The sequence below is a fragment of the Podarcis tiliguerta genome (assembly GCF_965153285.1).
Source record: "Podarcis tiliguerta genome assembly, chromosome: 1".
Classification (NCBI taxonomy): domain Eukaryota; kingdom Metazoa; phylum Chordata; class Lepidosauria; order Squamata; family Lacertidae; genus Podarcis; species Podarcis tiliguerta.
The window spans coordinates 7,221,068-7,236,146 of record NC_139534.1 but is presented as its reverse complement, the minus strand read 5'-3'; the positions used below and the strand labels follow the sequence as shown (position 1 = coordinate 7,236,146).

The window sequence follows — 15,079 nt, the reverse complement described above, 5'->3', positions numbered from 1 at the left end:
TGTTGAGAAGCTAGTATTTCATTCACTGATACGGTTTATCAAAGACTTGAAATTAAAAGATACAAAGCGTCAAAAAGTCCAGGACAAAACCAGCTTTTCTGCCAGAACGCAATTCTGAGCAGCTGCCATGCATCTAAACCTTTCATTCCACTTAGATGGTTAGTGGCTGCTATGAGTGCTCCCACACACTCGTAGGAATGTGTTTTGTTTTGCCTTTGTTCATTTTTCTGCTTGAGAGGCGTTTGAGTTTTTAACACATCTCCCCTTTGCTGTGTTGATTTTAATGGAATTTCAGCATCTTGCAAGGCTATCTTGATTCTAGCTAGTATTAGAACAGTATGGGGACAAGGAAGCTGCTGTAAAAGCTTCTTTCAGGGCAATCTGAATATAAACTCAGACATACAAAATGCACACGAGAGCATAATTAGTGCAAAGACGAACCTTTGCTCAACCATTAGTGCAAAGCAACACTGATGGTTAACTGCCTGCATCCACGGTCAGAAACATCTGCCTTTATTCAGGTAAACTGTTCTGTATGAAGGAAAATATCAACCCTTTGTTTAAGTAGGATTTCCCCTCTCAGATCTTTTGACATTTGAATGCAACCATGGACCTGTGTACCTAGTCACTGAATGGGGGCACAGTTAGTAATCAGTTGAGAATCTCATTAAAAAATTAGCCCACATCATTGCAAATATTGGCTGCAATGACAAGAACACTCCGGGTTAGTTTACAGAAAGGGCAAGGACAAGGGGTGAGAAGAATTCATCTGCACAGCTGTGGATTAAGTTTATGCGGGTTTTACAGACACAGTGGCTTGGATCCTAATTTTTCATTCTGTAAACAGGAGCTCCTTCTGTTCATGGAATAAGAGAATTAGGATCCTAACCAGTGGCTGTACACAATACAGGAATATTCATGTTTTTGTCACAGGAAGATTATTCAGAATAGAAATTTGTGCTATCTTAGGTGTCTAATGCAGTTCATGTCTGTGTATAAACTGATACTGGGTATAGCTTATTTATATTCTTGTTGATACACTTTAAAAAATCTGTCTTTCTTTAAATTGAAACCTATCAAAGTAGCAGGGACGCGGGTGGCGCTGTGGGTTAAAGCCTCAGTGCCTAGGGCTTGCCGATCGAAAGGTTGGTGGTTCGAATCCCCGCGGCGGGGTGAGCTCCCGTTGTTCGGTCCCAGCGCCTGCCAACCTAGCAGTTCGAAAGCACCCCCGGGTGCAAGTAGATAAATAGGGACCGCTTACTAGCGGGAAGGTAAACGGCGTTTCTGTGTGCGGCTCTGGCTCGCCAGAGCAGCGATGTCACGCTGGCCACATGACCCAGAAGTGTCTTCGGACAGCGCTGGCCCTTGGCCTCTTTGAGTGAGATGGGCGCACAACCCTAGAGTCTGTCAAGACTGGCCCATAAGGGCAGGGGTACCTTTACCTTTACCTTTATCAAAGTAGCATTTCTAATTCTACAATGTAAAGATGTGTATGCATTGCTTCTGTGCTCTGGTCCTCATAGGCAGCCATTAGCTGCATTATTACATTAAGCTTTCCTGCCTCAAAGAGTGTCTGCTATAAAAAAGGCTGCCCAGCTGAAGGCTCATATTCTTTCTTTTATTTTTATTGTCCCAACATATCCTTCTCCAGCGCTCCAGTAGCTCAGAAGAGTGTTAATCATTGTGGCAGAGAGTCTTGGCACTAGTAGTAGTTCTGGGAACAGTGCTGCAGTTTTTCCTATGCAGCAGAATCTCAGTGCTTCCCTCCCTTCCTCACCATTATACAGTAACATTAAAAGGTAAAGGTACCCCTGACCATTAACAGTACAGTAACATTAATGGGCCATAAATTACCGTCCATGAAATTCAGAGTTCAAACCTGTAAGTTATGGGGCAGTTATTAAGGAGCGTTTTTGTTGGTGGCCCAATTTGACTTGCAGCTGAAGTTCTGATTGTACTGATAATAATAATAATTTTAATAATAATTTTTATTTATACCCCGCCCTCCCCAGCCAAGGCCGGGCTCAGGGCGGCTAACAAGCAAGAATAAAATCAAGTTGAATGAATACAACTTAAAAACAAAATTAAAATACAACATTAAAATATTGAAACATTAAAATATTAAAATGTAGCCTCCTCGCAGGAGGAGAAAGGAAAAGAAAAAAGAAAGAGCGGGAGGGAATCAAATTGGCTCCAAGCCAAAGGCCAGGCGGAACAACTCTGCGGAAAGAAATCAGATCCTGCAGGGCCCTGGTCTCATGAGGCAGAGCGTTCCACCAGGCCGGAGCCACAGTTGAAAAGGCCCTGGCTCTGGTTGAAGCTAATCTAACTTCCTTAGGGCCCGGGACCTCTAGGGTGTTGCTATTTATGGACCTTGAGGCTCTCCGTGGGGCATACCGGGAGAGGCGGTCCCGTAGGTACGAGGGTCCTAGGCCATGAAGGGCTTTAAAGGTCAAAGCCAGCACCTTAAATCTGACCCTATACTCCACCGGGAGCCAGTGCAGCTTGAAAAGCACTGGGTGAATATGCTCCCATGGCAGAGACCCCATGAGGAGCCTCGCTGCAGCATTCTGCACCCGCTGAAGTTTCTGGGACAGCTTCAAGGGCAGACCCGTGTAGAGCGAATTACAGTAGTCAAGCCTGGAGCTGACTACTATAAGAGTAGTTCCTGTTTTATTAACTCTTGGGGCTCTTAATCCCATAGCTGCAAACCCCAGTTTTGTGTTAAGTGTATTTACAACGTTTACGTGAGTTTTCTTCTCCCTTCCCCAGACCGACTCACGACGACATACCTATCGGCAGCTCCCAACCTCTTCCCAGGAATGAGGCTCTTTTGCCGGTGGAAGTGCTGGAGAAGGAAAGTGCCATTAGCAAGGGAGAAGAACCGAGCACCAACAGTGCATTGACTGCAGAGTCAGGCTGCTTCACTTCCCAGAGGTCACACAAGAAACCGAAGAAGGCTCCTGGGCCAGCCACACTTCTCCATACGCTAGAAGAAAGGGGGAAAGTGCACAGCCAAGGAACTTCGCAGCAAACTATAGACATCTCTAGCAGTAGAAGAAACCATGTTGCAGCAGATGGAATTCCGACTGAAAGTAGTAGCCATAAAACCCCACTTGCAGCAGTGAACCCCTTACCATGCCCATCATCCATTAGCCACTCACCACCCCCTCCAACGCTTGCAAAAAATGTGAGGCATTCAGTAATACCAGATTTGGCTTCACAGAAGAGGTGTGCGCAAACTAAGCAGAGGATATGCGATCAAGATGGATTACTGATGCCAAAATTGAGCCCCGTTTTGCAGTCTCCCCCAAGAACTGTTTCACATTCACAAGATGGATTACCGATGCCAAATTTGAGCCCCGTTTTGCAGTCTCCCCCAAGAACTGTTTCACATTCACAAGATGGATTACCGATTCCAAATTTGAGCCCCGTTTTGCAGCCTCCTCCAAGAACTGTTTCACATTCACAAGATGGATTACCGATTCCACATTTGAGCCCCGTTTTGCAGCCTCCCCCAAGAACTGTTTCACATTCACAAGATGGATTACCGATTCCAAATTTGAGCCCCGTTTTGCAGCCTCCCCCAAGAACTGTTTCCCATTCACAAGAGAGTCCTGTGTGTAATCAAGGCAACTCTTTAATCTCAGGTCAGGTTTTTTTAAAAGAAGGTGGCTTACAGGCTCAGGATGAAACTCAGATCGCCGACTTCTGTCTCAGGGACACCAGCAACCCTGTGGGTACCTGTAACTCGCTGAGTTTTCAAGCAGTCCCCCAGTTTTCAGGGGGGAAAGAAAACCAGCTGAGCGGAAGCGCGGAAACTTCTGTAGATGAAATCATTGGCGAAGTCATTCTGAGACACGGCTGTGAAACTTCTCCCAAAGAGTCGCCTCTCAGAGACGAAGAGACGGACCCATGCGTAAATATCCTGTCGCTTCTGGACCACAACAGTGTTCATGGATCCGATGTAAGCTTTGATTGTGATGCAAATGCTCAGTCAGGAGGACACCTGCCTAAGGCAGCTGTTAAAAATCTAGAATTGCTCAAAGAGGTTCAAGTAAATTTACAAGATGAGAAGTATGGCTCCCAGCTCAGTTCCATTCTTCAAAATAACTCTGTGCAGCAGACAACAGAACCAGAAGCAGAACCAGAACCAGATGTGTCCATTCATCATCAAGAACCAGTTCTCCCAGCTTTGCCCCATGTGCCTCCTTCCTTTGTAGGAAAGACGTGGTCCCAGATCATGTACGAAGATGATATGAAAATTGAAGCCCTTGTGCGGGATTTCAGGGAAGGTCGCTTCCGCTGCCACTTTAATTCCAAGTCCTTGGCTAATGGTGCAACAACAAGGAAGAAGAAGGAAGAAGAAGAAGAAGAAAGGAAAATCAGTGCAATTGCAGCAGAGGAATTGGAGGCTGTGTCGGATAAAGGCCTTCCGGAATTTGACTCTGACTTCAACAACTCTCCTGCTGCCTCAGAAACACCACACATTCCAGAAACAGTAAAGAAGCCTCAAAAAAGGACTTGGCGCCTTGCCTCAAGATGCCAAGTAGTCAAGGTTAGCCATGGCACACAAACTAGCTTGCTGAACTATCCCATAGTGAAACACAAAACCATTCGAAGGGACCATGAGCAGCCAGATCCGAAAGGTTACTTTGTATGGTCAGAGAATGAGAAGACGCCCACCATGAAAACTAGACTCTGTGCCCTCAGGCTTCCTGAGTCTTACACCAAAATTCTGAACCCTTTACAGCCCCAAACCACAGTCTATGTTCTTTCCTGTCCAGAGATGAAATTGTCTAGGGGCAACACTGAAGACATTCCCAGAACGAGAAGATGCTACAACTCCACAGATAGTAAGGACTCCATAAGGTACAAATACAAACAGACTTCTATTAAGTATTATGACCCACTGACGAACCGAGTTTTAAAAACTCCTCCCAGGAGTGTCGCTGGGGAAAAGGCAAAGAAGGCTTCACATGTGCGGCAGCTGTTCAGGAGCCTCAGCCTTGATGCAAACGGGAAGAAGCGAGCCGATACGCAGTATGAATGCATAGCACCAAAGTCCTTCAATCCGCCGGATTTCAATGGTTCGTCAACACCTCTCACGCTGGATCCGGTTAAGGAGAAAGATAAGAATTCAAGTCATAAGGCGGATGACTCTTCTGTTTCCCCGGAGAAGTCTGAGTGTCTGGTATGTAGCAGTTCAGAGAAATCCTATAAGCACCTAGTTCTTTCACCACTGAACGCCCACCGATCCCAGCGGGACGGTGACTTTAGGTTAACTCCATTCAATAGGCAGAGGAGGAAGGACAGTGGTCGAGAGCCAGGGTTTTCCAAAAAAGCTGCAGGACTAGCCATCGTAAGGCGTTGCCTCATTCGGAGAGGGATCCGCAAGCAGCCACCCAGGACTACAACTCAGGCAAGGGAGGGGAGGATGAGAAAGATTTATTGTGCTGCGAAATCCTCTGGCTTGTCCATTTCCAGGCATCAAGCAAAGAAAGCTACTGTAGCAAAGCACCTTAAGAAAGAAAAGCTTGATGCTAAAAAGTTAAAGGGGACAAGCAAACCCAAGGGGACACTTTTGAACGACGCAGCCATTGTGGGCGTGGACATTTCCGAAGAGAGGCAGGGAACCACTCAAGGGCTTCATCCAAAGTAAAAAATAAAGGAAGTTACTGGAGGCAGGAATCTGCTTTGCACTGTGAGGTGTTTTTCCCAAACCACACCGACATGGATGTTGATTTTCCCTACTAAGAGGCCCTCAAGAACAAGCCGAAGAGGTGGAAAGTGGGAGGGCTTTTCAGAAACCTTTTGCTGCGCCAGAGCTAGAAACTGAACAAGTTCAAGGTCCGACAAGAAGCCAACATACCTACAAACTGTTCACGTTGCTGCTCTGGTGGCATGCTGCACATTGCACTGTTCTATTATGTAAAAGTTACAAAAAATAATAATGTGTATTTGTTTGTTTGAAAGCACTAAAAGGTCCTGTTTAATAGGCTCTCTTGCATCTCTGCCACAGCAGAGAAATATTGAACTTGAGTTGTACATTATTCTACCTGAAGGGAATGTAGTGCACTAAGTTTCGGAAGTGAATACATTTGCCTTGTACATAAGACTCAGCTTTTCATACCTAGCTGGCAAGAAACCCACCAAAACTTTACTCCGCAATGGCTTGCGTCCCTTGAGCAGAAGACATCCGTTGCATGTGTGCGCGAGGATCACCGGTCCTCCCCCCTTCCTTGTCTACAGCTCTACACAGGCACCCTGCTGCTCTGGAAGATCCCCAAACATCTGGAGTCAGTTTGGGGGGGGGGACTGCAGTTGGGAAATTGGACACCCTCACGACGTTAGCAGAAGTGCCTTCAGCTTGTAATGTGTGGTCTTTGGATCCAAGCCCAAGAGCTAGGATCAAAAAATTAAATGGAATTGTATTTCAGTGTAATCTGTGACAAGCCATGTAATGCAGGGAAAAAAATCAGTGAGACTGTCACAGTAGAACCTGCATACTCCAAAGTAAATTCCCGTTGTTTTCAGTGGGGTTTATTCTCAGGTGAGTATGCATGTAGGATTTTGCTGTCCTGGACTAAGCGCACTTTCCTCGGGGTAATTCCCACCGAACACAACGGGACTTGCTTCTGAGTAAGCATGCACGGGATTACACTGTAAATTATGGGAAGAAGTATAAGACTAAGTACAGGGTTTGCGAAATTACTCTCTAACCCCCCCTCCCCACATTGTGTTGGTTTTATCTCTGCTGATGTGCACTCGTTCGTGCTGTTCCCCCCCTCCCCACCTCTACCCCTTTGAAAGCAGATTAATCTACATCTTCCCAGGGCCACACAGAACCGTTCCTCCAGAATGCTGCACACCAGCAATATTTCTGTCCCCTCATTGAAATTAAAACAACACAGGGATTTTAGAATGGAATAGATTTCTTATGCCTGGTTTCTCTGCACCCCACAGCCTAGTTGTGAAAATATTGGGAATGAATTAAAGCTGCCGCAGACAAAAGTTCTGAAAGATGCTACTTTGCATTTTAAGTCAAAACAGATCTACAGATATCGGTTGAGGAAGAAACGTAGGTTTGCCTAAGAAAATAATGGACAGGGATTTTTGTTTGGCTTTTATTTCATTTAAAAGCTTTTTTTTAAAAGTGCATATCCCTGGAGATAGAGAGTTAAATCCAGTAGTGTCCTTCCAACTGTGGGACAGACAGAATTGATGAAACGGATTCCCCACAGATCTGCTTAGGTGTGCTGCAGAAATTTGTCCCAGAAGGTTGGTGGATATTCCAGAGCAGGGGTGTGTGTTTGTGTGTGTTTTACTTGGGAGGAAGAGAGGAACTCAAAAGCCTCACATGGCATTGAATGCTGCTCTTAGGCTATTGTGGTTATGCAAAACATTTTTTTAGACTAGCTTCCCTTCTCTACATATGCCCCACCTGGATTTGTTTTAGTCGATAAGTCTGTTTTCTGGGAAGAGACTTTCCAAGCGGGAATTGACATGAGACTGAATGTTGACGCTGTCTTTGACACCCCTGGCTGTTAGGACATTGTTTCCATGTGAAGTAGAGCACCCTGTTCAGTATTAGTGCCTCAGTCATTTGATAATTCTGACTAACAGAAAAGTAATTTTTAAAACAGAAGTTCTTTCACTGATAATTTTTATAACAAAGTTACTTTATAAATAAAAAAAAGCTTATAATGCAAAGGTTTCTTTTTCAAAGTCAAGTTTATGTGTTAAACCAAATTTTACGGTTATCACTTACAAATTTCAAGTTAGCCTAGTTTTATTGATAAGAGTGTCCTTTCTACCTAATGTGCCAATTTGGGTTTTTTAAAAAAAACAACAAAATGATGTATGAATACAGGTATACATAGTTCTGTTTGTTCATAACATTTTATTAACTTTTTGTTTTTAGTGCATTGGCTTGATTTTGACTATCACTAAAGAGTTCCACATATTCGTAAGTTGTGCTCTTCTACGACACTCATTTTTCCTCACAACCTCAAGCAAGATGCACTGGGCAGAGTTTATCTAACTTGTAGAACTTTTGAATATTTGCCTGACTTTCCTTTGTAAATAGGGTCTTCAACCAGAGCAATTTTTTTAAAAAAGAAAATGGCTATATTTAAGAAAATTTTTCCAGTAACGATATATTTTTTTCTTTAAAAACAGAATGAAGATTAACATCTTATTTTTTGTAAGGTAAAGGGCTTAGAGTGTAAGTCTTGGGAAAGCTGTTCAATGTTTAAAAACATCTACGGTTCTTACATGTGTATATGCCTCCCCCATGTCTGTTAAAATATCTCTATCTATGCTTGATGTACATGAAAGTTGGGGTGACCATGACATTTTGGTTATGGATTCATTTTATCCATTAAGTGGATTTTATGTGTATGTGTTTAACTTATTATTCTCCAGCCTAGGCACATGGAGTAGAGCAAACTCAACAATCTGAATAGATCGGTCAGAATCCAAAGACATGCTGGCTAAGCATTTTCTCTAGGATATACCTATTTTCAGTTCTAAAGGTGAGCCCGGTTTTCAGTTCAAGTTCTGATGAGGGCTGCCAGGTTTCAGGTTTCGAGATGTGAAGGTTTTACGCACTTCCTGAGGTTTGCCAGGAGAAAAATCTCAGGTTGAAAGCTCTGGATAAAAAAACGCAAGCTGTTTTCTTCTTGGCTTATGACATCGCTCTCCCCATCCCACACCTCTCACAGGTCCACCTGGCTCGTCCACCAGACACTTCCCTTCCCTTCCCAGGTGCCGTTCCCTTTCCCAACCCCAACCCAATGCCAGTTCTGCCAGGCCCTTCATCTCTGGACCTGAGTCACAGAAGATCAGGCAATGTATCATGAGACTGCAGGTCTTTCCGCTGGCAGCAGCTTTTGGAGGCCTTGGAGTGAGTGCTGTGAGATGAAAATGGAGGACAGCTGGCTCAGGAGTCCTACTGGGCATGCAAAAGCTTCCCTTTGTATATTGGCCATAAAAATTAAATGAGCAACGTTTTTGAAACGGGGAGGGAAGCTGCTAAGGAAACGTGTGTGTGATAAATATTTTATCACCGCTTCCTGAGAAATTGTGTTAAATGTCAGAATCAAGGTTTTAAGAGGAATCCCTAGGAAGTTGGGGCAGAATTATTATGCATGAAAAACTGACTTCCCCGAAGTACTACCACTAGATCCAAGACCCACCCTGGCCGTAATGGCTTTCCAGATTTCGCTGTCTTTACAGTAAACGTTCCCCTACGCTATGTGTCATTTAGTTGGGAAAAGGCTACGGTAGCAAAATCTTGTCTGGTGATATCTTTGTACTCAAGTCTGCAGAGAATGTTTCAGGTCACTTGCCACCGAGACAAATGTCGGAGCAAAATAAAACCTGCAGGGATAATAGAAATACTGGTACAATTCCAAAAGAAGTGCAGTAGATGGCGGATCTGGAGAGGTGAAACTCCATATTTGTGGCAGTAATGTCATGATTCTCATGCTGTGCTATCAGAGTTGCAGCAAGAGAGCTTTCAGGCAGATTTAATATGCAATTACTGCAGATCTCTGCATAGAACCAGCTCCCCACCCTAGCACCCACAATCATGTTGAAAAACAAATGTTCTTTATGAGAGTTGAGAAATCCCTGCTTCCTCCAACATTTAAAATAAAGGTTCCCTCTTCCTCTCCAGCGATGTTTTAATGTACTTCTAACCTTGTTTTATTACCCCCCTTTCATTTCTTTTGTCCAAATTTGCCTCTTGTGTTCACTATTAAAAGGGTTAAGACTTTTTTTGTGTGTGTGTGTGTGTGGGTAGGTTAAACCTTTATTCTGAATTTTGGTGCAAAAGATTTCTCGAACAAAGTACATTAGCAGTATTGCCAATTGTAGCTAAATTTCACTGTACTGAGCACAGGAGTTGGAGCTCAATTCTTTCCTGCTTGGGATTTCTGTTTATTGCAAGAGAACCCATCTCTGCACATATATGTAGATGCTTAACACTTCCAACTCAGGTACTTTGGTACCAAACTTTTAAATGAAGATGGCTAAATATATTTTGGGTTGAGGGTCCCAGGCTGTGAAACTTGTTTAGTTTCCCATATTTCAACATGTGCTCAATGAGGTACTTCCTAAAGATTATTGGGGTTGCCGAATTCAGTCTTTGACTGCAATCACCTATAACAATGAGACAGAGAAGAAGGATAAAACCTTGCTTTCAGGATCTTCAATTTCACACCTAATTAAAAGCAACTTTATGGGATCATTAGGAGTCCTTTTTCCCCACTGCTCCAATAAACAGGACCGTCTAAACAACTAATTGTTCCAGACTGTAATATGATTGCTAACTTTGGAACGCTAATTGATAAAAGATAGGCTGGATATTTAAAAGTACCTAATTCGTAGGGTAAACTGAACTTCACATTTTATATGAAAAGTTTGCTTCAAGTCATACATTTGTCTCACTGATAAGCAAGCATATGCAGAACGAAAGGTTATTATTTCTCCTTTACTTGTAATAGTTTACTGTTCTTGTTCATTTCTTTCACAAAATCTGGAAGAAAAATCATTTTTCTTTGAATAAAATAAAGATCAAAGTTGGTATTGTGTAGTTGGTTTTATGTTTTATTTTTAAAAGCCCAGAAATGTGTTGTATGTTTCCTGTTGTTGCTACCTGTTTGGCAGAAATCCATGCCATTTATTTAAGCTTTGTTTAGAATAGTGCCTACCTTAGAACAAGTTGTTCCACGGGGAACATACTGCTATAATTAGGTCAATTCCCCTCCCATCACAACTGCATAATACCCGTGTAATGGTAGCAGTTCTTGTAAGAAGCAATCATGGGGAAATGCAGACAAATTTCTAGCTCTTTCAAATGATCCCCACCCACCCAATTGGGCTAGATGCTAGGAAATCAGTTTATTCTGTAAGTACCCACAATAGGCCTTAAGCTATCAGTTAGGGACTGCTTTGGAGGGGCCTGCTACTAATGTAAACCAAAAAAAAAAAAAAAATTTGGGCAGGATTGACATTATGAAATGGGAATTTCATTTGACTTGCGTTCTGTCAAATAGAACTGAACCACTAGCTAATTTCTGCAAGCTGAACTGCAAGCCCTTTCTTGATTTCCGCATCCTCCCCTCAACTTTGTTATAACTAGAAACATGTCCCTATGAGAGACCTCTCTAGTAACTTCCTGCCACAGAACAATTGCCTTGTGTACCAAGGTAGAATAGGGACGCGGGTGGCGCTGTGGGTTAAACCACAGAGCCTAGGGCCTGCCGATCAGAAGGTCGGCGGTTCGAATCCCCGCAATGGGGTGAGCTCCCGTTGCTCGGTCCCTGCTCCTGCCAACCTAGCAGTTCGAAAGCACAAGGTGCAAGTAGATAAATAGGTACTGCTCCGGTGGGAAGGTAAATGGTGTTTCCATGCGCTGCTCTGGTTTGACAGAAGCAGCTTAGTCATGCTGGCCACATGACCCGGAAGCTGTACGCCGGCTCCCTGGGCCAGTAAAGCGAGATGAGTGCCGCAACCCCAGAGTCGTCCGCGACTGGACCTAATGGTCAGGGGTCCCTTTACCTTTATCAAGGTAGAACACGCTGTTTGGAACGGGGAAAATGTGGATCATTATCATGAGCAGGTTGGCGTAAATCTTCCAAAATGGTTGCAGGTGGCCCTCCTCTAGCGCATCGGATGGGCTTCTAAAGGGTGAGGAGAGCATTGCCTGAGATAAGGCTTGGTATCATTTTGGTTTCTTCCTTGCTCTCAGGCATTCGTGGGACGTATAAAGCCCCAATGCCTTTAACTGTGTTCTGATGGTGTTTCCCCATGAAAAGCTGCAAGAAGCTCCCAATCTGAGTGCAGAAATGGAATGGGGGGGGGGGGGGCTGCTCACCCTTTCTCTTCAGCCAAAAATCGTAGCCAAGTTGCTTTTCCATCAGCCAAGGGCAAGTATGGCTACATGCATCCCACCACCCTGTAGAGAAGCAGAAGGGGAAGGTTATTTGAGCAGAACAAGGCTGTGAGGAGGGTGTTAAGCTGCTTCCTTCACCACCCTTTGCTTAAACTTGCAGCTTCCCATAGCTGATTTTCATTCTAAAAAACAAAAACGATTGAGTTGTTGTTCATGCTCACTTCAACTGAGGTGACTAGCTCCTGGTGAGATCCTGAAGGGGTGGGGTCATAGCTGTCAACGTTTCCCTTTTGTGTGTGTGTGTGTAATATTTTTTATTAATTTTAGCATACAAAAATTTTAAGACATACCACACAAATTATTATACATATATCCTTATTTGGACTTCCTTCAGCAACTCTGAAGGAACTCCGTCTTAATTATTTCTCCTGGACGTATAGATGTTTAAAAGCTTGGCCTAATTTTGCAGCTGCCCCTTACTTAACTAACATCACTAATGAAACTTATAGATGGGCTTTTTCTAGAGCCCGCTTTGAGACAATGCCCTAAGCAGTGCTGCACTGCAAATTCACGCGGGTACCAATGCATGCGCGTCTCTGCCCCTGTATGTCTAATAAGGTAGAATCTGTCACATCCTTCTATTTTGCAAATTTTATAGTGAAGAACGAGCTCAATTTATTTTGCCGCTTTTATCAAAATTTATACCCCTACAACATTATTTGGAATCCTCCCCCGAAATTTTACGAAAATACCTTCTGGAAGATTCCTCAAGCTCAATATCATATGAGGTGGCCAAATTTTGCACTTTGGTAATCAGGAAGCGTAAATCTCTTCTGTTGAATGGCACAATGCGAAGTTCCCCTGTGTAATCCTTTTTCTTTTTTTTTCCTTTTTTTTCTTTCTGATGCCATTGTTGAATTCTCTTTGTCTGATCTTGTGGTGTTTAGTGTTACTGGCTTTTGCCGCAATAAAACTTGAACTTGATTATTTCTCCTGCAATTCTTAACTTAATATTGCCTTTACGTTTTCTAACAAATCATTTCTTTCTTTCCATTTTGACAATATTTCTTAAATTACTCCTCACACAACTTCTTGTTGTCCTACAAACGTAATTTGATCATCGCAAACACTTTTCAGATACTCAGTAAATTTAGTCCAGTCTTTGGTAAACCTCTGGTCTCGCTGGTTCTTGGATCCTTCCTGTTAGCTTATCTAGTTCTGCGTAGTCCATCAATTTCATCCTCCATTCTTCTAATGTTGGTAGTTCTTCTTGCTTCCATTTTTGGGCCAATAATATTCTTGCTGCTGTGGGGTTGTAGCTGTCAACGTTTCCCTTTTTTTTAAAGGGAAATCCCCTTATTCCGAATAGGATTCCTCGCAAGAAAAGGGAAAAGTTGACAGCTATGTGGGGTGGCCACATGAATAACAGAAGGGACTTGTCTTGGAGAGACTGTTTTTTTGCAGTGAAGGATGTGGGATGGATACAACACATCACTAAAGAGAAATGGTAGAGGGAGCAGCGATGCTTCGTGTGGTCATGTTTTGTAGCTCTTGGCAGGTTAAGGCAATTAGTTCAAATGGCAGGATGGAAGATTTAGGCACCATTCCTTCTTTTGCACCATTTGAGCACTTCGGGGGCTCCTATATGTTATTAGGGAAGGAACTGAGCTGAACACACCCACCAGCCATGGTCAGATTTGACAGCATATTTCGAGCGAGGAGTAAGTGGGTTTCAATCAGCCCCATAATCAGACTTTGTGTCTTTTCCGTAGCTTCTTTTTTTAATAAAAAAGTCACTTTTTGTATAACTTGTCCCTCTTCAACGTGTGCCTGTGTCTCTTAACTGCAGGCTGCATATCATCTTGTTCCAGAACACGGCCGTTTCTGAGCTCCTGCCAGAACGGTGTGCTTTTTTTTTGTTTTGTTTTATGGAGTCTGCAGTCCAGATAACATTGCAGCCAAAGTCAGCATATTTTATCCCTCTCCCCACTGTAATTAGTTAATGTTCACAGCCGCCTTGAGGACATAAAGGACTTTTTTAAGTAGTGAGAAGTGTTGGGATTCTCAAACCGCCCTCGCGCTTCGTTTGCTTTATCACCCCCAGAATTAAAACCACAATATTATTAGTATTGTGCACATAAATGATGATACAGAAGGTGATTTCTGACATCCTACTTGGCTCTGGAGTGAAGCGTGCTATTTTTAAAAGGCTTCCCTGCTAGTTTTGATAGAGTGCGTTGAATACTACTGCCCCCCACCCCGCCTTTTAAATGTTACTCTCTTTATTTTCTTCTTCTGAACAGTATCTGTCCCTTCCTAATGCTCTTCTGAGGGTGATGACATTAAGGAGTCTTCTCCCTGACTAATGGGAGACAAGTCTGTGAGCAGAGGAATTTAAAGAGACAGGCAGCTGTGAAGGAGAGATTGTTGCAAAAGAGAAAAGGCAAGAAATCCCACAGGGAATGCAGGGCAAAAGCATCGCCGTTCTTATTTTATCTGTAAGCTGCCTTGAGTCCCTGTCAGGGGAAAAGGCGGGGTATAAATAAATATAATAAAATTATTATTAATATTATTATTACAGTGGTACCTCGGGTTAATGGGGCCTCCTGCTGCTGCCGCACCGCCGGAGCCCGATTTCTGTTCTTATCCTGAAGCAAAGTTCTTAAGCTGAGGTAATATTTCTGGGTTAGCAGAGTCTGTAACCTGAAGCGTATGTAACCCGAGGTACCACTGTAATTGTAATCCAATACAGGCACGACTTTCAGTTAGCCTCATATCTTAGGAATTTGTCCATACCCACCTACCGGCGTTTATTTACCAAAGCTAGATTAAATGTATTTCCATTGGAAGTTCTAAATGGTAGACTGATACGATACGATACGATATCTTTATTGTCATTATCCCTTGCGGAACAATGAAATTGAAAAACTACATAAAACTACATAAAAACTACATAAAACTACCACAAAACTACATAAAACTACATAAAAACTACATAAAACATTCAACCCCCCCAAAAAAACTCTAAAACCCCATTTTAAAATACACTATACTACAGAGACCCCTTATGCTGCGTTTAGAACCAGAATTGCATTAGCATAGAAACTGTTTTTCAGGCGGCGAGTCCTGGCCTTTATAACCCTATACCTTCTTCCAGAAGGCAGAAGCTGAAAGAGA

At 43.2% G+C, this 15,079-nt stretch overlaps 1 protein-coding gene across 2 annotated transcripts in view; it reads left to right on the top strand.

The window, feature by feature from the left end:
• ZDBF2 (zinc finger DBF-type containing 2) overlaps positions 1-10,591 on the top strand; it is a 29,686-nt gene extending 19,095 nt beyond the window's left edge. Inside the window, exons 7-8 of one of the 2 annotated variants that reach the window (XR_014502498.1) lie at positions 2,773-9,300; positions 9,345-10,591. Coding sequence is in view for 1 of the 2 variants with exons in the window: in XM_083401107.1 (XP_083257233.1) it covers positions 2,773-5,662 (2,890 nt within the window). In the remaining variant the exon portion in view is untranslated. Of the gene's footprint in view, positions 1-2,772 lie in introns of both variants that reach the window. The other variant, XM_083401107.1, reaches the window with a different exon arrangement.
• The last annotated feature ends 4,488 nt before the right edge of the window (positions 10,592-15,079 follow it).